Source organism: Heteronotia binoei, chromosome 3 (assembly GCF_032191835.1).
Source record: "Heteronotia binoei isolate CCM8104 ecotype False Entrance Well chromosome 3, APGP_CSIRO_Hbin_v1, whole genome shotgun sequence".
Lineage (NCBI taxonomy): Eukaryota > Metazoa > Chordata > Lepidosauria > Squamata > Gekkonidae > Heteronotia > Heteronotia binoei.
Window position 1 is genome coordinate 51,067,334 of NC_083225.1, and position 25,350 is coordinate 51,092,683.

Genomic DNA, 25,350 nt, shown 5'->3' on the forward strand with positions numbered 1-25,350 from the left:
CTACCCAGAGACTGCAGGCAGTGCTATTAACAAAACGGACGCTTAAGGAAAATGCTGTACATGTAAGGAGTCCAGGTGAGAGGGACTGAATTTTACATACTGATTGGAACTTATCAGTCCAGACTTTTGTTGCTGGGACATTTTTATGAAGGTTATACAGGCTCAATTAATGTCTCTGTGAAAAGGAACAAGGCCGTGTCTCCCATGTAATGTACCTTTTCCTTTAGTTGACAGCCTCCTCCTTAACACTAATTTCATTTCCATGTTTAATATCAGGCTCCAAAGACTTTAGATGCTACTGGTGCTGACAAGAATCTGTATCAACTAAGGTTTCTATGCTTGCTAGTTCTTCCTTGCCTGCAATACTGTACATTTCTGAAAGAAGTTTATGAAAAGATACAAAGAGTCTTGTGTATGATATTCTGATATGCTTTTAATCTTACACATGTAGCACAGAACCATATGATGGGTATCTTGAAAACATAGTTGTACTGAAGTGTGATCTTATAATACCACTTCCAAGATAACGGCTGTAAATCAACAGTATTTTAGCTTCTGATCACCTTTAGTACTTCCAGCAATAACAGTGTACAAGTTAATGCAATTGTGCTCAAGTTTTCTGGTTAAGTACCTGGTATAAGAAGGAAACCAGGAAGATCTTCATTAACAACTTGAATACCAGCCAGAGGTAGCTCAAAAAGGTAAAGGTAGTCCCCTGTGCAAGCACCAGTCGTTTCCAACTGTGGGGTGACGTTGCATCATGACATTTTCATGGCAGACTTTTTACGGGGTGGTTTGCCATTGCCTTCCCCAGTCATCTACACTTTCCCCTCAGCAAGCTGGGTACTCATTTCACCAACCACAGCTGAGGACCAATAATTATACAGATATCCATTTACTCATAAATTCCTTTGTTATCTCCAATTAAATTCTGAACACTTGACCCAAGATAAGGTCCCCAAATTAAGATGTATAATTATAGAATGCGTTTAACTATACATAAACATATTTGCTAATTACATAATAAAAAGGTAAAGTGAGCCACTGAGTTGCAACCAACTTATGGCGACTCCATGAAGTTCCACCTAATGGGGTTGTCAAGGCAACAAATGAACAGAGTTGGTTTGCCATCGCCTTCCCCTGCATAGCATTCTTCTTTGGAGGGCTCCTATCCAAGTATGGATACCGCTTAGTTTCCAAGTTCTTTTGAGATCAGGCTAGTGCGAGTTATTAGGGCTGCTAAGCATAATAACCACCCTTAAAACCCTCTTTGGCTGATGGTCAAATGTTGCAGCTTAGAAATATACTTACCTGAGGAGCTGTTTCTGTTGGCTGTAGTGGCTTTGAAATCACATGATCACAAGGTGAGCCAGGAGTTATGTTCCACAGGAAACCACAGTTATCTCATTGTTTTAATTAACAAGAGTTGTCAATTCTTTATGATGACTTGCTGGAACGGGCAAGGGTATAAATATTTTTTTAAAGGCATACATAATTCAGTGGTGGTGATGGGAAGTGCCATTGAGTCGCAGATTATTTAAGATGACACCACAGGGCTTTCAAGGCAAGAGATGGGTCAGAGATTATTTTGTCATTGCCTGTCACTGCATAGCAACCCTGGACTTCCTTGGCGGCTTCCCATCCAAGTACTAACCAGGCCAACCCTGCTTAAATGCCAAGATCTGATAATATCAAGCCAGTATGGGCCTTCCAGGTCAGGGTAAATAATTCAATGCCAAAGCATAATTCTACTACTTCCAGTCAAGAGCAATTCTATATGCAACTGATTTTACATTCTTCTTCAACAGTTAGATTTCAGTCAAATCTATAACCTGTAGGTAAGCCTGGACACTCAGGTTTGAATTTACACTCTTGCCATGGAAACTTGCCGTGTGAGTCTCTCATTATCAACCTAATCTACCTTAAAGGGTTGTTGTGTGGATCAAACAGAGGAGAGGTGAACAATGTAAGCTATTTGAGTTGATATTAGAGAGAAAGGAAGAATATAAACAAAGAAAATAAACCAACAACTATGCACCCAAAGCCAAAAGATTCCAATGAGTTCAGAAGTGACCCTTTTCAATCTTACTTCTATAGCAGCCAGAAGTGATGAAATCTGAAACACAATTTTAAAGAGCTAAACTGATTACTGTAGTCAGATTTGCTGGCCATTTGCCCAAAACGTGTCAAATTCCCACCATACTCAAAGGCTTGAAATTATACTTTTACTTCATGGACCAGAAGAGACTCAGCAAACATTGTGGGCATGCATAGATGTAACCTGTCTAAGCAACCTTTTTTTAAATAATTCCTGACAAACTGAAATATTCTAGCTCAGACTGAAAGTGTAACAACACAAGTGCTTATTATTCTTTCCAATCTATAGTATCTTGCTGCAGTCAAGTTAATAACTGCTTCTTCACCGCTAGCAACAGATCACCTAAAGATGGCACTTCTGGATTACATAAAAACTATGATGAAAGAAGGAAGCTGAGGAAAGATGTTAGAGGGATGACTGGAAAAAAGGACAGCTAGTTCACTGCCTTTGCTAAGCTTGTGTTTTAGAAGTGAAATAAAAAACAACTCCATGCAACGAAGTTAATTTGTATAACTGACATGTGGAAGAAGAATTCCCTTCTACCAACTAGGATGAGGAAGGCTTCTGGTGCTGTCACAATGCAGGGAAAAGGAACAGGAAGTGCTTCTCCCTATAGTGATGTAGCATTCCTTGTCTGTTCCATCACCTCTTATGGAAGGGACAGTCTTCCAGTCTCCAAAAACGCAACTGCTGCATTAAGGAAGAGGCAGCTGCTGAAGATAGGTTAGTTTAAGGCATTCATGGCAGCCCCCTCACACTTCCTTTTTTTCCAAAAGCAGGCCAGCCTCTGAAGTCTATCTTGTTCCACCTACTTCTCTGATGGAAAAGAGCTGGCTTTCTCCAAATTACACAGAACCCCAAGAATGCTCTCCTACCAAATCCTGAGTGTAGAAACAGAGCAGTATGAGGACACCAGTGGCAAGTGGCTACCACCAGAATACAGTGCTCTGCATCAGTGAACAGAACTATGCAAGCAGAAGTACAGCATCCAAACCAGAAATGGGAGGGATATTTAGTTTGCTGAACATGGGACTTGACTGAATTCATGGTTCACAAATGCAATCTGGTACCCACTGGAAAGAATAATTTGAGCTATTTTTATTTGTCTTTGAGGTGTGATAAATTAAGCTACTAATTGCTCTCTGTGAAGAGCTCAATCAACACATTTTAACAATAAAAGCAATCCACTTTATATTATACCTAGGTAGAAAGCAATAGGGAATATAAGGTCCACTATATTTAAAAAAAAATGCAACCTTTTCAACTTTGTCAAATTGGACTTCCCAGCATGTAAAGGAACCTTAAAAACACTGGGCAAAGTTTTGAGAACATTTAATGCATAATAACTGTTGAAATGAATTTCAATAGAGCTAGTGCAGGAAAATGTTTGGGTAGATTGTACCCCAGTTCTGCAAAATCAGAGATGTTACTGAGACTGTTCAAGTTGTGAGAAATAAGCATAAGGAAACAGAAACACCCCCCCAATGCATCAAATGTTTATACCACAGAAAATATACAATAAAAACAACAATAAACTTTAAAAGCAAAACAATTTTAAATTAAGAGATTAAAAATGAATGATTTCTCCTGAGTATCTGTCACCATACTAAGGCCATGAGCTTAACATGATTAAAAATATACTAGACATTCATGGATGAAATCATCCACAATCATATGACCAAACTCATTTTAATTAAAGCTTTTATGCATATAGGATGTAAGCTACTGGTTAAATGCTGGAAGCTGAGATAAAACTTGCCCTGTGGACAAAAAAATTATCTCTTGCCTACTAAGTCTTGAGTGTCTGCCAGCTTTTGACAGGCAGGATGCCATAATAAAGGGACAACTTCCTGATTTGCCTTTAAGATTTCTTTGTTCCTGGCAGTTGGTGATTGAACACATTTAGAGATATGGCACATAAAGTAAACTGTGTCCACATAGTTAGATTTAAGCACCACAAAATGAGGCTGTAAGCCACAACCCATCTGCTACAGAGCAATTCTAAGCCAAGGAATGTGCTTCAAAACAAACAAGCATCACCTAAATAGCTTTAAATAAGGTACTCTACACCAGGCGGCAAATGATTGCTGCTCCAGTGAATGGACTCACAGCAAAGTAAATACAGGAGGAATAAGTATCTTGCTCTCAAAATATTGCTTGAGTAGTATAGAGGCTGCTTCCAATAGCATGTGCTGAGATGAGTTAAAGAACTGCCAAGTCTACTATGGTGATAGGGTCTTTAGAGTAGACAGCAATGCAAGCAGGGAGGTTGCTGAAACCGCAAACTTAGTGCAGCGTTAGATCTCAGTGATGTGCATTTTGAAACAAAGCTTCTAGTCACAGGGTATGTCGTAGATTCTACGAATAACTTATGATATTGCAAATTACAGTAAACAAAATTAGGAACACCACAGAACATATTGCGCTTTTCAACAGACTGATCAATCATTCAAGTTCTGTCCTCCACACATGGGGGAATTCATCATGTTTATCCAAACATAAATTCAATACTCCATCTTCACATGATACCTTTTTTTTTATTACAATATCCAAAAAACTGGGTATGCAAGATTCTGGGATCAAAGGTCCTTCTCTCGATTTTCAGGAATGTGCCATCAAGACTATATTTAAAAACCATAAAGATTAAAAGTAAAGAAAGAGAAAATGCATTTTCTTCATATAACATTCTGTGTGTCTTATTACCAATCATTCCACATTTTTGTACCCTGAATTTTTTCCCCCTGGAATTGCAAATATATATATATATATATGTATATATATATTATACAAATGCATGTATGTGTTGGAAGCCCCACCTACCTATAATTAGTTATGTTTATTAGTGTCAATCAGCTACAGATACATATTACTTTAAGAATTAAATACATAATTGTTTAATTCAAACAAGCAGAAGGGCAAGAAGAGAAAAGCATTATGTGGATGGCACATTTGGTTGGAGATTACCAAAACATTCAACCATTACAATTCAATGATTCTCTAAGTAATCAACTTTCAATGAAACATCTGTTGCATTTACATGTCAAAATACGCTAGATAGTTTTCTTTTACTACAATCTTACCGTAGTAGTTTAAGAAGTACTATTACAAAATGCTTTAATTAGTGTACTCTTCACAAAGAGTCAAGGAGGCAATGTAATAGTTGAGAAAAGAGTGTAAAGAGTGCTTCTAGAAACTAGGAATTTCTGGAATATACTACTTGGTAAGCAAAATAGCTACAGAACTCACAGCCACAACTGTTAATGTCTACTATATTTCACTTAATTAGCTGCAGGTTCAGTGCATTCAAACTGTGCCCAAAGTCTCTTAATGATGAGTTCTGCTAGCGTTCTGCCAGCGTGAGCTATCCGAACAATTTAACACTGCTTTGAATTGAGAACACCCCTCATTTATGTGAGCTAACTATGTAAACGTATACGGAGGAGGAGAGTTTAGAAACCAGGGAGGAAAATGAGTGCTTGCAATGGGCCATTTAAGTGAAATTTTCAACCTGAGGGAACATGAAACAACTGAAGTTTTAAAAGACAAAACGGGAAAAAAGGGGGGTGGGGTGGAGGAATGGAATAGAGAATATAACCAACCAAGCAAAATACTTTAGAAAGAGGTCATTCTTTGAAGACTGTTCCAGACTGGTGTCGATTGCTCTGCTCTATAAAAGTGAATGTAGGACCTAAGGCTTGTAAGTTAGAAGAGGCCCGGCAGGCCTAGTCCATCTTCAATGTCACTGAAGTGCTTTGACAAGGTATAACTTTTCCCCATGTTCACTGGTGAAGATGGGAGCTTTTTTGTAGTGTTCCACCAACTCATCCATAGTATTAAAGCGACGCTGCCCAATGCAATAGACATTGTCCACCAACTGCACTTTGAAATGTTTGTTCTTCCCTGATGCCTTTAGAGATACTGAAAAGTCACTGGGCTGTGAATAGAAAGGGAAGAAGACATTTAAATACAGTAATAGGCAAACATGCAATTTTAAGTCTGCTATGAATTAATTTAGTTATGGTTCTGGATCCCCTCACTGCTTCAAAGCAACAAATGACTAGCAACATGGTAAGTATGTGCAATTAAGCAAAAGCTTGTCAGAAGCACTATATACAGCTATACACAATCACACTATGAATACAAATCAGAACACTGGAATTGTACAAAGATGCGCACTGCTCCTCATCACATGCAGAAGGGACAGAAGTATTATACCAGCAATGTTCTTTTAAGCAGTGGCCACAAGAGGGCATTTCTTGCTTTGTCCTGACAAAGAAGCACCTTTCAATACATGCTGAGGTTTTTAAGAGTGGATCTTATTTGACTTTTAAGAGCAGGACACACATCTGCAGAATCAAATTACTTCCCTATCATGGTATTTGACGTTTGTCTGCCGTTTACTTTGCTATGAGACCAGCTTCATGAGAGATTAATGTTTTCAAATATATGGTTTATTTTCGCCGTTCAGCATTTGAGAGCCAGTGTGAGGGAGTGCCTAGAGGTTGGACTAGGATCTGAGAAGAACCAGGTTCAAGTCCCCACTCAGCTATGGAAGCCTGCTGAGCCATTCCCTTTCACTCATCCTAGCCAACCTCCCAGGGTTGTTGTGAGGTGAAAATGGAGAAATTATGTAAGCCACTACAGGGCCCACTGGGGAAAAAGCTGTCACAAAATGAAGCAAATAATTAAATAATTTTTGTAAATTAAAAGCCCCGTTCACTGTGAAGTGCTTTGCAGACAGAATAACTGAGGAATGTCATACATTAGTCACTGCATTTTATAACAATCATGCTCCCCCCTTAAAAATCAAATATGCTTTCTATGTGGTTCTTTTATTCTTTTTTGTTTTGTTTTTTAATTTCCCACAATCACTTTTTCGTCTGAAGACAGTCTATTCATTGATGGCCAGTTCAGGAGCTCCGGCTATATGAATGAATTTTAAACATCAGTCAAATGGATCTGTTTTCTCTTTCAATTTGTTAGGTTGGATGTAGATTGCCAAGAGTTCACTGTTGCCAAAGAACTGAGTAGCTAATATGGGGGAACTGGACAGAATATCAACATGGTGTAGCAATTAAGAACAGCAGACCCTAATCTAGAGAATGGGGCTTGATTGCCCACTCCTCCTCCATAGGAAGCCAGCTGGGTGACTTTGAGACAGTCAGTCACAGTTCTGTCAGAGCTCTCTCAGCCCCAGTTACCTCACAAGGGACCTGCTGTGAAGAGAGGAAGGGACGGGGATTATAAGCCATTCTGAGACTCCTTAAGGTAGAGAAAAGCAGGATATAAATACTTGCTCGTCTTTGTCTTCTGATCTTCAGCTTGCCCTGCTGAAAGGTCTGTACTGGTTACTTTTCTGATACTGGGCACAATTCAAAATGCCGATTCTTACCTTTAAGGCTCCAAACAGCTTGTGGGGGGGGGCACAGTAACTGAAGGGATGTTTACTTCCATACTATCCAGCCTGCCAGTTAAGATCTTCATGTCACCCTGACCTGGATAGCCCAGGCAAGCCCGATCTCACCAGAACTCAGAAGCTAAGCAGGGTTGACTCTGGCAAGTACTTGGATGAGAGATCTCATTGGAACAACAGGAGTCAGAAGCAGGCTTTATTCAGTCACCTCCTTGAATATCCTCCATACCCCAGTAGGGGTCAGTCATCAGAGTCATATGACTTCTGGGTGTGCATGCGCGCACACACACACACACAAACACAAAAGTATCAAAAGAAGATAAGAAAAGATCTGCATGTCAAGCCCCGCTCTGTGCCCCTCCGCCTTCAGAGAACTTAGTGGCTACCACAGCCATAGCATTTTATGTGATGGCATCTTGCCATCTGGAACATCCTCCCCCTTGAGGCTTGCTTGTTGCCTACTTTACTTTCTTTTAGGTGGCAGGCTAAAATATACTTTTCTACCCAGGCTTTTAATTATGGGTTTTATCTGATCAGTTTTTAATGACCTGCTTCTGTTTTATGGATAGTTTTTATGCTGCTGATATCTAACAGCTATTGATTAATAATAATAATAATAACAACAATAATAATATTTAATTTGTATCCTGCCCTCCCCGCCAAAGCAGGCTCAGGGTGGCTCACATAGTATAACATAAAATACAAGCATTACAATAATAAAAGCAACTATTTACACAACATATTACAATTCACTGAAATATACTATTACATTAAAACCATCTAATTAAAACCATCAAATTCAATCCCAGCAAATTAGTTTGGTGCTACAGTCTCGGTGTTACTCATCTTACAATTTTTCTTGACGACGGTACAATAGGTTCCACATTAAGAAAAAGCCAGCTGAAAGAGGGTAGTCTTGCAACCCCTGCGGAACTGGGCAAGGCTCCGCAGGGCCCACACCTCTTCTGGTAATTGGTTCCACCAGTGGGGAGCTGTGATTGAAAAGGTCCTTTCTCTTGTAGCTTTCAGTTTGGCCTCCTTTGGCCCAGGGATTGTCAATAGATTTTGCAAACCAGATTTCAGTACTCTCATATGGGGAGAGACGGTCCCTAAGGTAGGCAGGTCCTCGGCCATATAGAGCTTTAAAGATAATAACAAGCACCTTGTAATGAATCTGGTACACAACTGGCAGCCAGTGCAGTTCCCGCAGCCTCAGCTGAATGTGCTCCCACTTAGGGAACCCCAATAGCAGCCTGGCTGCCACGTTCTGCACTAGCTGCAGTTTCTGGGTTCGGCACAGGGGCAGCCCTATGTAGAGGGCATTACATTAGTCCAGCCTCGAGGTGACCATTGCATGGATCACTGTTGCCAGGTCATCGCGCTCCAGGAAGGGAGTCAACTGCCTCACCCACCTGAGATGAATAAAGGCGGATTTAGCAGTGGCTATCTAGGCCTCCATTGACAAGGAAGGCTCCAGTAGCACCCCCAAGCTCGTGGTGCACCGTCAAAAGCTGGTAGGGGGATTTCCCTTCCCGGGCCACCACAGCTTAGGCAAAGGACCTCTGTCTTCGCTGGATTCAACTTCAACCTACTCAGCCTGAGCCATTCTGCCACGGCTTGCAATGCCAGGTCCAGATTTTCTGGGACGCAGCTAGGCCGGCTGTCCATCAGTAGATAGAGCTGGGTGTCATCAGCATATTTGTGACAACCCAGCCCATACCTCCGGGCAATCTGGGAAAGGGGGCACATGTAGATGTTAAACAACATCAGGGAGAGCACCGCCTCCTGTGGCACCCCACAATTAAGTGGCTGCCTCTGGGACAGTTCTCCCCCAATCGCCACCCTTTGTCCCCGACCGTCAAGGAAAGAGGAAAGCCATTGCAAGGCCAACCCCTGAATCCCCGTGTCAGCAAGGTGGCAGGTCAGTAACTGATGGTCAACTGTATCGAACACAGCTGATAGGTCTAACAACAGTAGCACCGCCGAGCCGCCTCGATCCAGATGCCGCTGGAGGTCATCCACCAGGGCGACCAGCACTGTCTCCATCCCATGACCCGGACAAAAGCCGGACTGGTGAGGATCTAGGACGGAAGCATCATCCAGAAAACTCTGCAATTGTAACGCTACTGCCCTCTCAATAATTTTGCCCAATACTATGGAGTTTTTTTTTATTACTGTAAGCCACCTCCAAGCAGAGCTCTGAAGATGTTGCACACAAACATTCTAAATAAAATAGGGATGATATTAAATAGCATTTCCCTCTAAATAAAAAGGGGATGGTATTAAATAGCATATTCCTCACTGCTAACATCTACGGTGATTGAGGTTTTATTGCAGTACCAATGAAGAGATGAACTCTTCATTTCATAACAATGCATAGAACAATATATATAGCTCCTTATTAAAAGATAGTGGCAATGTTTACCAGCAATTATTTTGGATAACTCATTCCATGGGTGGGGCTTTCCATCAGGCTATCCAGACAATCTGGTAATTCTAGTGATTTAGACCCTCCAGCCCTGGCTGCCTATCCAAGACACTTAAGTCTTCTACTTCCAACCCATGTTCCTAAGTTTCTACTTGGCCTACATATATCTGGCTCTTTTCCCCACACCTGCTAGAAATGAGGACATTTAAGACTGCAAGTCCTAGAAATAACACTGAGGACATTAACCATAATACCAAATAATTCTTCTTTATTCGTGTAATCTGAGCCACACACTTAAAGAATGCACTAGATGAATGACTGGGGCAATTAGGAGAGATCTGGCTACAGAGCAAGAAGTCGGCAACCATGGAAGATCTTTTGGTGTTTTTGGCTTTCTAAAAATGAAATAACAAGGACTGCTACTGACACATCGAAAGTTTTTAATTTTCTTCATTTAATTAATGATTAAATGATTAATGATGAAAAAATGAATTAGAAATACTTGAGCTTAAATCTTTTTTTTTTTTGCATCAAATTCTGTAATTGGAATTTCAATAAAACTGTATAGGGACTATGCAAAACATTCACCACTGGGGGGGGGCAACACAATTTCTTAATGACTGAACATGAACCAGTACCAAAGCAGTATAAGAAGGTCTAAAAAAAGTATAAGGTGGTCTACAGAAACAGAAGTCTATTACTTGTGGGGGCAGATATTCTAGGCAAAGAGCAGACAGCTCACAGAGGAGATGGACATGGGTAGGACACAAGCAAGGTCCGTGCAACCAATCATTTAGAATGATGATAATCATCATCTATCAATCGTTGTGTACTTAAGACAGTTTCTACTCTTGACCTGACATTAATAATTTTCCAGCTCCAATATTTACCTATTAAGATTGCATGTAAAGTTAAAGCTACTCTACTATCACATATCAAAACATTTTGATCCTCTGACAGAGACATAATTAAACTCAAGGATGTAAAAAATAGCTGTTGCAAAAAAGGGGGGAGGGGCAAGGCTCCTGTTCTCCTCCTGAGTTTGTATTTTAAGCAACACAAGAATTAGGTGACACAGAAAATGTTACTGGCATTATCACTTCCTATTCTTTCTCAATGCAAATATTTATATTAAAGCTTAACATTCACTCTTTCAAAACAGTCGTCCTATATACTACATGGAAAATAAAAAGGCAGTCTGAAACTGTTCCCTGCTGTACTCCTTGATTTTGTTCCAAGAGTGTTTATTTTTGTATTTTGTTTCTATTCCCCCCCCTTTTTTTGTTTCAGCTCTTGGCAGATATTTCTGCCCCTTTTCCCACTGGACATAGCTGTTGGATGGCTTTGCACGCAATCTTTCCCATGCTTCAGCCCCTGGAGTTTCACACACTGCTCATGGACATTTTAAGGGTATGTCTATGCTAGTTATTTGTTAAGGGTCAGTGCCCTGTAGGCATAGTAATACTGACCCACATCATCCACAATGATATTAAGAAAACTTGTGTAAAGATAGTGTATTGGCACAGCAATAAAAGGAATAATTTACAGATTAAAATGTTCTGCTTCATGTGTACTGCAGAAATCTGATGTGGACAAAATCTTATGATCACAGTAGTCATGCTGTCCATGTTCAAAAATGTCTCTTGATCCTACTTCCAACCATTACAAATATGCAGTCTTAACACTCCCCAAACAGAAAAACCTTGAAAAAATAGTAACAGTTGGCATGATGGCATTCACAAATTTTAGTTTCAGCATACATATTTTAAATCTAACCTGAAGATCTGATTTTTAACTATGATTTTTTGAATGTAAATTTTAACACTGCAATTTTATATTGTAATGGCCAATGGTCACATACAACAAAACTATTACCTACATATTTTAAAGGGTATGAAGGGGAGAATCAGATGTGGGCCTACGGTAGGTGAATAACAGATACCAAATTGTGCATGTGGAGGCAGGTAGTCCCCTGTGCAAGTACCACTCGTTTCCGACTCTGGGGTGAAGTCGCATCATGACGTTTCGCGGAAGACTTTTTACAGGGTGGTCTGCCATTGCCTTCCCCAGTCATCTACACTTTTCTCCCCCGCAAGCTGGGTACTCATTTTACCAAACTTGGAAGGATGGAAGGCTGAGTCAACCTTGAGCCACCTATCTGAACCCAGCTTCTGCAGGGATCAAACTCAGATCATAAGCACAGAGCTCAGACTGCAGTACTGCAGCTTTAACCACTCTGTGCCACGGGGCTCTTCTGTTGAGGCAGAAGCATTTCTAATAAAGATACACTAGAATAAATAGCACAGATGGATTCATAGCAAATGACTGGAATTAGTATTTTTTAAAAACAAACTCTCAAGGTTGGATTCATCATGGTGAACTACTCATATCTAGACCTGAGTGGCAGCAAGTGTGCCACTGTATTTTTTTGTATAAACTTCCAATTAATGTCTTGTAATGCTAGTGCAGAACAAAGTATGTTGGATTAAGCAAATTTCCCTCTTTTTATCAATTACTGTGATTTCAGCTAAATTTAAGTTTGGTTACTCCAATGAATCGTCTAACACAGATCAATAGTGGAAAATTTTAAGACTCCCCTGTCTACCCAAGAGGAAGATACCCTTCCATTATATATGAAATGTTTTGCTGCCTTATATATAACCAAAGTTTGTATGTGAATTTGCTCTGACCCTCTATTTTTCTTCTCTGCCTTTTGGTTAAATAGGTATTAATATATACAAAGTAAAGGCCCATAAAGGATCGTGGTAGCAGGACACAATTTGGAAATGGCAGCTTTCTCCTCTCCAAAGTCTTTCCCTTAAGCAATCTATGAGCTGTCCAGAACTCAAGCAAGATGGTTCTGTTTCATTTTGCAGACAAGGTATTCTACCAAATCATTATTTAAGTATAAGGTTCTAAAGGATATGAACAATAAAGGAGTCAAACATGTCCAATCAACTGAAAACAAACTCAGTAGTAAAATATTAAAATAAAGAACAGCAACAAAAAAAGTCACGCAATAGAAAAACAGATATGAAATGAGTAGTTTAAGGAAAATAAAATGAAATATTTTAGCAACATAGTTATGAACATCTGTTTTTTTGCAGAAGTAAAATGATGATCAATTAATTGAAATAGTCACAATCAGGAAGAGAACTATTTACATGTAAAAGTAGAAGCTCAAGAGAGGAAAAACATTTTAATCTGGCAAAGAGGATGCCAGAAACATAGTAATAGGGAAGGCATTCCACAGACTAAGACCTTTTCTCTCATGGCCACCCATAGCATACTCAACCAGACCTCACATCCTGATCCTAATGTTCAGTAAGGTTCATATGGAAGGATACCCCTTAAGGCACCCAGTCCCATTTAAAAGTACACAGCAGCATTTTGCATTTTGCTTGAAACAAGTCAGCAGTTAGTCCCATTTCTTTCAGCTGAGATGCATTTAATGCGGTTATTAGTAAGCAGACTCTCCAACCCATTTTGCACCAAATGAAGCTTTTAAAGACAGCCCCACATAGAATGCATGGCAATAATCAGGTGTCAACGTAATCAGAGCATGGATAACTCATGGCCAGATTCCAGTTTACAAAGGAATACAACTGGTGACTCTTACTGTTGGTTAAAGGCACTGTATGTCACAGCTGAAACCTGAATGTTCATCAGCATTCTAAACTACATACATACGCTCTGGAGGAGGTTAACTCTATCCAAAATAGGTGGACTCATCATTTCCTGGTCAGTGCTATTACAGAATATCCAAGACACTGGATATGACACACTCGAATTTTATCCACTCAGTTATGAAGGACATCTACAAAAGCTGAATTCCAATCAACAATGATCACATGAACTTTTGTACAATGTTAGTGATATATTCCTTTCAATATAAGTGATTCTAAGCCACAGAAAAATATGAAACTTCAGCGTCCAATTATATCCCTAAGGAACATGATTGTCTCAAAGCAGCATGTTATTCCTGGCTCGTGCAGTATATAGCATCTTCAAACTTTGGATACTGCATCGTTCATTAAAAAATTATTCACACACAGGGCCAAACTATGGTTGGTTGTCAGGTTGAACATGTAAAGAACAATATTACTAGTCAGTTGAGGTAATGAAGAAGCCATGGGTAGCAACACTTTGTAAGCAGTTTCTAGAATCCACAATATGCCTGTAAAGCAAGTTTGGGCCCTTGGAATCACTGCAGGGTTCCTGCCAGCCTTTTGTTCTGAAATTTGGTTGGAAGATAGTTTGCTGCAGTGCTGAACTAGTTTGAGATGCTGGCAGAGATTAGGTAGGGAGAATGTACTGCCACACCGATACTCTTCTAGCTTCCTAAGAAAGCTTTTACTGAGAGCTGTTATTGTGCATGAGGCATGATCTGGAAACAGGGATATACAAATCTTATCTCAGCCATCACCTCACCAGGATTGCCTTACATCAATAGTCGCTATTTGCTCAGTCTCATTCCATACTGACTCCAATAATTCACATGTGCTTTTCAAGGATGTAGGAACACATGCAAAGTGTATTGTAAATGTAAATATACAATACGCATACAAAGTGTATTGTAAGCATATAATTATTATCCCTGCTGGGATAGAGAAAAACAACAACACAACCGAAGGGGCAGGTAGAGTTAGGATGACCCATAAGTTATCACAACATGCTCACAAACAGACATCAAGGGCTGTTGAAATGCCTATCTATTCTCCTGTAGGCCAAAGGAAAAAGATTATATCTCTTGCTCATACACCTGCTTTATGAATCACAAAGAAGACCAGTAAGGTGAGTGCAGCTGCTCACAGTTTAATATTCAAGAACAAATGCCCAGGCCAAAACACATCCTAAAATACATACAGCTATCCCACCATACGATGATTTTAAAAATACAACCCACCCCCAACCATCTTATTTTAGGAATTGCATCGGAATAGCGCACACACACAAAACAAAAAGACCAGTAATCGAAACAAGTTGTTTCACAAGCAAAAAGTTATCAGCTACTAACTTAAAAAAAATCAGTAGCTCCAAGCCTAAGTCACAGGTCCATTTGTACAAGCTAACAAACTAGTGGCCTGGACTACACTGTTGATCGCTCTGAAAAAGGGGCTAACAAGAGGGCAGACAGAATGAACTGGCTCACTGGTAGCAGTCATGTTTACATTCCCATTTTGACTTTCTCTTGGGGATGAGGGAAAGGTGTGAGATAGGTTCTTATGGCCAGACTGCCATACCCTGCTTCTGAAGTCTTATAGCTGATGGGTAAGCTGTGATGGACAGATTAGGTTCTGCCTCTCCATAAGAGCAACCGATGTGAGCTGACAGAGTGTTGGTCAAAGGCTCACAGTTAAACAGCTGTTAGTTCAGCCGGAGTAAGAACTGGCTGAGGGAAGAAGCAGTAAGCTTGAGCCAGCCTATCGAAATACAGCAGCTTGATGTGGACTGAGAAACCATTTGAAATAAAGGTCAATTTGTAACAAAGGATCCCAAATGCCTGAATAGAGCTATGGTTCAAAAGTTCCAGTGTGAACAGACTTTGTAATTGTCTACTTGATTCACTCCAGTGTTGTGCTTAAACCATAAACAAAAGTTAAACCCTGTGGAGTGGATGCTTATGACCCACACATGCAAATGCAAACTAAGACCTTGGCCTATATGAATAAATGGTGGCAGTCAATGAAACAGGTATCTGAGCCACAACCCCAAAAGCTCTGTGCAGTGTCTGATTGATGGGTGATTGTTAAAGGGCACAGATGGCTACAAGAGGAGATGGGATAAACATATGGAGCAGAAGTCCATCAGTGACTATTAGCCACAGTGTATTGATGGAACTCTGCCTGGGGCAGTGATGCTCTGTATTCTTGGTGCTTGGGGGGGGGGGCAACAGTGGGAGGGCTTCTAGTGTCCTGGCCCAACTGGTGGACCTCCTGATGGTACCTGGTTTTTTGGCCACTGTGTGATAGAGTGTTGGACTAGATGGGCCACTGGCCTGGTCCAACATGGCTTCTCTTATGTTCTCTTAAGGGGAATGGGCTACCCTGTCTGGTGAGGGAGAAGGCAAAACTGGTGCATGAAAGGGTTGGCGGTGCTTGCTCTGTATTTGGAAAGAGGAAAGATGGGTAGCAAATTGTGACTTCCCAACCTACCTATAACCCTGACAGAGGTTGTGAAGGGTAGTAGGGACTCTGAGGAGGGCAGAAGATCACATAAGCTCATAATAACAAGTAGTGATTAGAAGTTGTTTTTAATATATATATATATATATATATATATATATATATATATATATATATATATATATATATATAATAATGAAATAAGCAAGGATAGGATGTAAAGATTTAAATTGGACAAACATTTTAGTATTTAATTTGGTGGTAATTATGGCAGCTGTGGAGAGCCCTAGTGAGGCACCCACAGGACGCAGACAGACAGCAAGCCCATCTAACAGTGGTTAGTCAACTGCATACCATGACAGCTGCTGCTGCAATAACTGCTTGGGCTTAAACCTGTCTCAAGAGTATCCAGGCTGCATTCCTATACAAGCTTTGGACTTCATTGCAACCAGTGCCAGCTAGATATGCATAGGAATGGAGCCTTTGTTTTCTCCCCAGCAAATAATGTAACTGTTTCTTTGGAGCTATATGAATATAAAAGAGCCAGAAGCAAAGGCACCAATTTTTCTGGCACAGTCTACTCAAATTTAGAATGTACTCTGCAATTTCATGTGTCCAAGGTTGAATTTTTTAAAAACAGCGTTATTAGAAGAAGAAAAAATAAGAAAGCAAGCACAGAAATACACCAAGGATGTTCTATTCATTTATAATTGCACTAAATTAAACATTTTAATGTAATACTTTATTATTAGTGCAGATGCCATCAACACAAACAGAACCTATAGTGAAATATTCATTATGGTCATTAATAATGAATACTGAATTTATATTCACAGGAAATCCTCTTTTCAAATTAAGACATCCATCCCCACAAATAATGGTATGTTAGAGATATAAAATGGAATTGATCTGAACTTCCACCACTGCCCCCCATTAAGATGCAAACCCAGCCATGATTTGGTGATGCATGAAGAAGCTGACAGTGCAACCACTCGTCCTGTGCTGCTGCATTCCTCCCTCTAAACAAGCCACAGCTTTCCTTTAGAACCAAACCAGCCAATTATGGTGGTTTCTATATACCAATTTAGTGTCAAAATGGGAAGGAAGGTAGAGAGGGTATTACAGCAGACAAAGCAGAACCCAAGGATTATGCACAAGCATCAGATTACAATCTTGTATTGCGTGTTAGTCAAGTCTATCTAGGTAATATTTGTTCTGTTCATCTCTAAAGAAAGCTGCATTATCAAGCAACGGATGAAGGTGATCTGTGTTAGCATAACATATAGCTCTAATCCTCTAAAGACTTTCTCTTCTTCACAGGGGAATATCTGCAGTATAATAAACCCCATAGGATGAAGTGCAAAAACAAAAATCAAGCACTTTGGAACGTTTCAGATTTCAAAGTGAGGCCAACTTACCGAAGATTCACTGTCTCTGACAAGGAAGTCCCCTTCCACTCCTCTTTCGTTCAGAGCACATTCAGCCTGATGCCGAGTAACATTCCCATAATACCACTCTCTTCCAGCAAACCGTCCTGTAGTAGAGGGCCCCGTGTAGCTTATCTGAGGTGGATGGGAAGCATTAATGGTAGGACCATCACTTACTATTACTACATAGTTTTTGGGAACAAGACCAATTTGCCCTCGAGAATTTTTACATTTCCACCATTCTGGGTCATTTTCAGGTTTCTCTATGACTTCCATGGTTTCACCTTTCTCAAAGTTGAGCTCTTCTTCTGTGACGGAACTAAATGGATACAGTGTCTGAACAACGTGAAGCACTTTCATGGTCTGGCCATTACTCATGGATGCTCCTTTCCTTAAACTCAGAAAACTTGGTGAATCAGCAGTTGCTTCTTCAACTTCTTCTACTACATAGTTTGAAGGAAACCAGCCAATCTGCCCATTGTAGCTCCCTCTCCACCAGCCATCACTGCATTTTTCCATAACAATGACTCGAGATCCTTTCACAAGGGACAATTCATCCTCCCTCTCTGCCATGTAGGCAAATTTAACATAGGCTGGGATGTTCAGATCATAAATCCGATCAGCACTGCTACCATTAGATGGGTACTCTGCATCAGTGCTAGGAGTTGGAGAAGCATCTCGAGCACTCGTCTTCCTTTTTGTTTTACCCAAACCTGTTAAAAAAAAAAAAAAGAAATCTAATGAACATTCAAGAAATATATCTGATCAAGTACAGAGCTGGAAAATCCTCCAACTGCTTCCTGTATCTGTCAAGAAAACAATTAAGACAAAGACGAAAGGAGGTACAATGCCCGGAAAGCTGTCAGGAAAAATGAACATGTTAACATTTTAAGAAGCTTCTTCATTTCAGAAGGGTAACTACTATATAAAAGCTCTGCTATGCGCTTACGGTGTGTTTTTTTTTTTTTACATAATCACAACAGACAGAACACAGAGAGAAAGACAGGCAGGGTGTCAAAGCAAATTCTGTTTTTATAATTCATTACACATTGGGCCATGTTCTAGGAATAACATCTCTTAAAATGTAAATTGTCCTTTAATTCTGATTCCACTACCATTTTCACAGAATAAGAAATCATTCCCGCTAACAAATATAAACTGGATTGAAGCTATTACAAATAAGAGTTATTAGAAGCATATCTCCATCTCTCCTTCTTCCTTCCAACAGTCTCCTGTGTAGCTCCCCACACCAGCAAAGGCCTGGTCAAAGGCCAGGGCACCCTCCAGAACAAAATGTGGCATAGCACAGAAGAGATGCAGCAGGAACTGGATGAAATCCCACCATTATCTTCTCTTCCTCTATTGCCACCCCTCAGCATGTGGGAATATTTACTCATTATACAAAGCCGCATTGAAGTCAGAATGCAAAAAAATATGGCACTTCCAAAAAAGCAGAAGTATAACTTCCTTAACATGTATATACAGCTATTATTTTACATTTTACTAGAAATTTTACAGTAAAGATGAGCACATCAGTTTCAAATCAGCTGCATTCTGATAAATTTATGCAATCTATCAATGTCTAATTAAAAAGTGAGATTTGAACTATAACATATTATCATCAGCATTGCCCAGTTCTTCTTGGGAGTCAGTAGCGGGAATACCATACCACATTTTTCACTTAAGAGATAAAGATGCCCTCACAATCTTTTACTGTGCCAGCACAATTACCAAGAACACTGGAATGCAACACTATGAAGCACAATACTTTCCAAAACATGCAATAAATTACTGAGGTATACATTCAGTTGTTAGCACCCACAGATGTAAATGTAAATGACCTTTAATTTTGACTCCACTACCGTTTCACAGAATAAGAAATAATTCCCACTAACTCATATATAATCTCCATTCATTACTGTATTCTCAGATCTGCAATCCTGTTTACTAAGTTCTGATTTGGATAGTCCAGGCTAGCTCAAACTTATCATATCTGAAAGGTAAGCAATGCTGGTCCTGGTTAGTACTTGGATGGGAGATCACCAAGGAAGTCCAGAGTTGTAATGCAGAGATAGGCAACCTCTCTTAGAGCAATTCCTCAGTGGAACATGCTTCCTCGGGAGGTGGTGGGCTCTCCTTCCTTGGAGGTTTTTAAACAGAGGCTAGATGGCCATCTGACAGCAATGAAGATCCTGTGAATTTAGGGGGGAGGTGTTTGTGAGTTTCCTGCATTGTGCAGGGGGTTGGACTAGATGACCCTAGAGGTCCCTTCCAACTCTATGATTCTCTTCCCTTGAAAACCCTATAGGGTCGCCATAAATCAGCAGCGCTTGACAGCACTTTCCACCACAATCAACACAAAGATTCACAAATCTAAAATGGTATTTCAAGTCCAATCTATCTGACTAATACTGTATTTCATGTTCAAGTTCAATCTGGAAACAAGAAGAATTCAAACTTACTTTGCAGCCTGGGGTTCTTATTGTACGGGGGGGGGGGTGGAAATCTAACTCAAACAAAATGCCGGACACTATTCAACACTCACTAAGCATAACAGCAGACATCACAGATGAAGAAAATGCAACAGTTTTCTATGATACAGGATCCTATAAAGTTGCCTAACATAAAGGCAATTACTGTAATATGAAAAGACTGAAGGATCATGAGGAGTACAACAAAGAAACTCCATTACTTAAAGAATGTTTTAAAAAATCTTAAAACAGAAATTTTATTTATATATACATATAAACCTGTATGATTACAGATACCATCGTGGCTTGTTTGACTACATCACTGCTTAATTATGTACCAAACAGTTAAAACTTAAAATGCTAGTCTTGGGCAGCTTAATATGCTGACTGCAAAATATCATCTCAACAGAATTTAAAAAAAGAACCACTGGCAAAATGGAAATTGAAATAATACATAGGGGGAAGAAATTTGAGGATTCTTCTCAGACTGTACTGATATGATCAAAATGTAATAATGCCTCTTCCCCCTCAACTAAGTGAGCCAACTAGGCATTCCTCCTAACTAGTGAACATGCACCTTGACAAAGCAAAGGCAAGTTATGGTACAACAAAAACTTTTGTTAGCTGCCACTCGGTTAACCAGAAAGGTACATTAAATGACATACCAGGAACCACCCAAGTCAGTCACATGAACAGCAGCTGAGCTAGTCAGGCAAGTGCGGCTTGACTCGAGTGCAGCCTGATAAGACTTTCTTAGCTGGCTTGTTTAACTAACAGGCAACCCCAATTCCACCTAGATGCCAGTTGATAAAGCTGTGACTATACTGTGTGATACAGACACAGGAAACAGTGCTGCTATTATATGATTAAGAAGCCAGTAAAAGTCTGTCAATGAATGGCTCTTTTCAAATCATAGATTCCACTAGGGTTGCCAGCTCTGGGATGGGAAATTTCTGGAGATTTTGAGGGTGGAGCCTAAGGGGGTGGGGTTCAGGAAGGGGAGGGGAATAGTGCTATTGAGTCTACCTTGCAAAGCAGACATTTTCTCCAAGAAAACTGATCTCTATTGTCTGGAGAGCAGTTGTAACAGCACGAGATTGCCAGCTACCGCATGGAGCTTAATCCTAGATTCCACCATTTTCTTCAGTAGTATTACAGGATAATTATTTAAGAACAAGTCCCAGAATCTATTTAAATCACTGGCCATTCTGGAGGGGTAACAAAAATTCCCATCAAGAAATACAAGAACACTTAGAAACTGTGAATGAGTACAGTTTTATTTTAATTGCTGGGAAATTCTGAGCTTATCCGCCCTATGCAGAAGTATACCAAAACCCCACATTGACATTATTTGCGAAGGTTTATCAAAGACTAACAAAATGACTGACAAATAATGAGTGTTTTTGGAGGGCTTGTATACATAATATCTTTTAGGGATTCCTTATTAGGTATAGCTGCAGGACCCGTGATGACAGAGGAAGAGAGATTTTTCACCCATGTAACACTGCCTCAAAATTACTTTCCTCCTTTTTACTTGGAACCATTCAGTGAAATAGTACAAATGACTTCTGCTTCCTGTTTCCTATATGTCTCCAGTTAACCATGTCTGTAATCATATTTATGCAAATGATCCTTAGGGAGATTAACTGTAAGTGATCTTTTGTTGTGTTTTGAGGAAGAGAGCCCAGATGTTTCAAGCAACAGACTTCTATGAACTCAGGTGTTATGCCACAACCACAACAGAACTAAGTACCATTTCGGCTCTAGATTATAAATAATAGCTATATTTAACATAATGTTTAATATTATTGAGACATCCACATGATTAACACACATTTTAATTATGTTCATATCACTAAACACAGATTTCTAAAATCATATTACAATTTATATTGTATTTTTCACATATCCTCATTAGGGTCTTCTACAAATATGATTCAAGGTATGAAATATAAGGCAAAATTCCTTACTGTATTACTATTTAATTCAAAACATTTTTATGCCACCATTCCAACCAATCAAGGTCCATAATGCGGTGAACATAAAAACCCGTTTAAACAATTAAAATATAGTTAAAATTATGAAATTCAATCAAAACCACATAAACAAGTATTCCTTCTAAACTGTGCACATGAGTGGCCACTCATTAACACAGGAAGTCCCACTCAGCAGCAATCTGGAGCTACACAGGGTTTTGCATTTCCCATTTTCATATTACAGCAGTTATATTATGCTCAGTATGTGAACTGCTCTCCTCAGTAAATTAAAGGAAATATTGAATCATAGTTGGACAGGACTTCAAGGGTCATCTAGTCCAACCCACCGCACGATGCAGGAAATTCACAAATACCACCCCCTCCCCAACACCATCAGTGACCCTTACTAAATGCCCAGAAGATGGCAAAAAAGCCTCCTTTCTTTTTATTTTCTTTTTTGCCTTTTTTACCTCCTAGCAAAGAACACTGACAAATGAACAAAACCGGATCTACATGTTTTTTGAGGGGGGGGGGGCAAAATTAAAAAATGACGCCCCCTTACGGGCCATTCTATCTTATTGTCCCATAGAATACAATGGACTCTATACACAATTTGCCACCACCCCCCCCCCTTCATCAGCGTCCGGGGCAAGCACCCCCCTCTGCCTCCCCTAGATCTGGCCCTGCAAATGGAGACAGATTAATCTCCTTGGATAGGGAGTTCTAAAGTTTTGGTGCCACAACAGAACAGGCCCTTTCTCAGGTTGCCACCTGTCTAGTCTCAGATGGTGAGAGCAAACAAAGCACAGTCTCCGGGGATGACTGGAGGGAGCAGGTAGGTTTGTACAGGAAAGCGGTCCTTATGTCTGTCTAGTTTAGTTAGAAAGAACAATTGGGAGTCAACTGTTTATACATCCTTGTTTAAACAATACCCTCAAGCATTAATTAATCTTCATGCAGAGAAGTAAAAAATATAGACGGCCTTTATTATAAGTAACAATTGCCACCAATGAAAATTCATAGAAGACAAACTATTTCTAGGTCTCTTCTGGAACACTGAGGAAGCTTCAAATACAATGAAAGAGCGCTCCTGAACACTATCTGCAACATCTTTTTTGCTCTGAAACAAAAAACAACCTTCAACAACGCACTGTAACTATACAAAAGCAGTAATCTACAATGAAATAATACATTTGAATACGTCTCTTAGTAATTCAGGTTTTAAGAACAGTTTTGAAGACACAGTGGTACCATTCCCCAGAACTAACAAGCAGGCAAACCTCAAATTGTGCTAAAAAGTGAATAAAATGATGCATTAATAAATACTCTTGCCTACCACATCTTGAATATGCCTCAGAAGCAGTGTTCTTTCAAAGCTGAGTTAGTGTGAGCTAGCTCACAGATTTTTGGCCTCCAACGCACACATTTTTGTCTTAGCTCAGGAAGGATGACCCCAGAGCACACTAATTTATGCAGTAGCTCACAACTTTAATGCCAGCAGCTCACAAAGTAGAATTTTTGCTCACAAGACTCTGCAGCTTAGAGGGAACATTGCTCAGTAGGACAAATTCTTCTTTCTTCCAAACTTGCAAGTCAATGCATAATATTTCAAATGTCCCTTCCAAGAATATGTGAATAGAAAACAAACTCAATGTTGGCAGGACACTACATAGCATACATTTCTTATACCTAAATGCATACCTATCAAATCTCTGCGTTCACACCCCTGACCCATCTCATTTATTCCATGTAGCCTGACCTTTAAAAAGGACTGCTGGTCATGCAAAGGAAATACGTAATTTCTTTACTTATAAATCATAAAGTATGTAACTAATAGTTTTAAAAACTGGAAACAAACTTTCCTGAGAAAAAACAAACAAAAAAGCCCAGCAGGGAATAGATTTTACAGATAGGCAAAACTTATTTACTTGTTTTAAACAGTTACACCCTGCCTTTCAGTTATTCGCCTCTATGGTGCTGTACAGAGAATACATATAAAAAGATCAGCAATTAAGGCTTCTGTTGTTCTAGCTGCCTGGCAATGACAGGAGCTCCTTTCCATCTCCTGGTGCAGGGTAGCTGGGTGCCAACAAAAAAGCCATGTGACAATGTCAAATTCAAGACAGAGAAAATATGATCCTGAGCTCCAGGAGGCAGCAGAGCAAAAGGTATGTGGCTTTACTGTTTCCAAAGCACTACTGCTGCATGGCAACATAAATCTAATCCCTGTAAGGGAGGGGCGAGGGAGAACATGTGAACTTCCATTCCACGGATTACAGAAGCAGATTTTTAAAAGCCTGTTTTTGTAGACTAATGTGCCATTTTCTAATTATAGTTTTCAATCCTCAGTTTGCAGAGGAAGCAAGTTTATATGTAGGAAGCTCAAACTTACCAAGCCTTCACATGTTTTTGCATATTCGTAGGTTTTACTGATGAGTTCTCATTATAGCACTTTAAACTTCTCACCTTCCCCAGGTGAAAGGACAATGTTGAATCTGGTAACTGTCCTGTTCATTCACACTTTACTTTACCTGCATACATTCTATACTGATGACAGGTGAGTTTGAAGGTGACTTTCATTGTTTGGTCATCATATTGTTAAACACATATTAAGTTTATACCAGGCTATGTAATAACTGAACATATTCTTATTTTTAAGAGTTCCCCAAATGTTTGAGGAACTACAGACTTTCCAAAACTCCACACAGTATGTATCTTTTTCTTTTTCCTAGTCACTGGTAATCCAAGGGCTCAGACTATAGGTGACAAACATTTTGAAAGTACTGTAGAGCTTCATATCAATCCTTCACTATTTTAGAAATATATTTAACTATTTCTGTTCCATGTTTGAATAGGAGGAGGAATCAATTTCAGTCAAATTTCCCAACTTAAATTTACTCATGAGGCATATACTAAGTTGTTGGTACAACAAAATATAGACTTCTGCAATTAAATGAAGGATTTTTCTGTACTGCAGACATACAGCATGAAACAAGATCACTCACTTAAGATGAAGAGCTCAGAACTTCAAATGGTTGACAAGTGTCCGGATGGTTTTATCAAATCAACAATCATGCTGTTAAGGTGACAAGAGTCTAAATATTTAAACAAACACAGATCCAACACATGGCCTCTGAGGACAAGCATTATAAATACATTTTTGACCCATTCAATCTTTCATAGAGAAAAGGAGGTTTTAACTTAATGGCACTATCTATTGAGCCAAAATAAAGCAAGGAGGCTTTTAACTTAATGGCAGTCTAGCCAAAATTAAGCCTCTTGATTTCAGTATGAAAAAGAAGGATGCTTTTAAAAAGATATTTTTGAGGGGTTTTTTGTATTCTCCAGGTCTTGTGTATGTTACACAACTACACAGATATGAGCAGTTTCCATTTTTAGAAACTCCAGGTAA

The 25,350-nt window shown here is 39.6% G+C and overlaps 1 protein-coding gene across 1 annotated transcript in view; it reads right to left on the reverse strand.

Annotated features, from left to right (window-relative positions):
* Nucleotides 1–3,667: 3,667 nt before the first annotated feature.
* The window catches only part of NCK2 (NCK adaptor protein 2), a 73,746-nt gene continuing 52,063 nt past the window's right edge, over nucleotides 3,668–25,350 (reverse strand). Inside the window, exons 3-4 of the mRNA XM_060233781.1 lie at nucleotides 17,483–18,204; nucleotides 3,668–6,032 (exon numbers count right to left, since the gene is read on the reverse strand). Of these exons, the coding sequence (XP_060089764.1) occupies nucleotides 5,838–6,032; nucleotides 17,483–18,204 (917 nt within the window). The 3' untranslated portion in view covers nucleotides 3,668–5,837. The remainder of the gene's footprint in view (nucleotides 6,033–17,482; nucleotides 18,205–25,350) is intronic.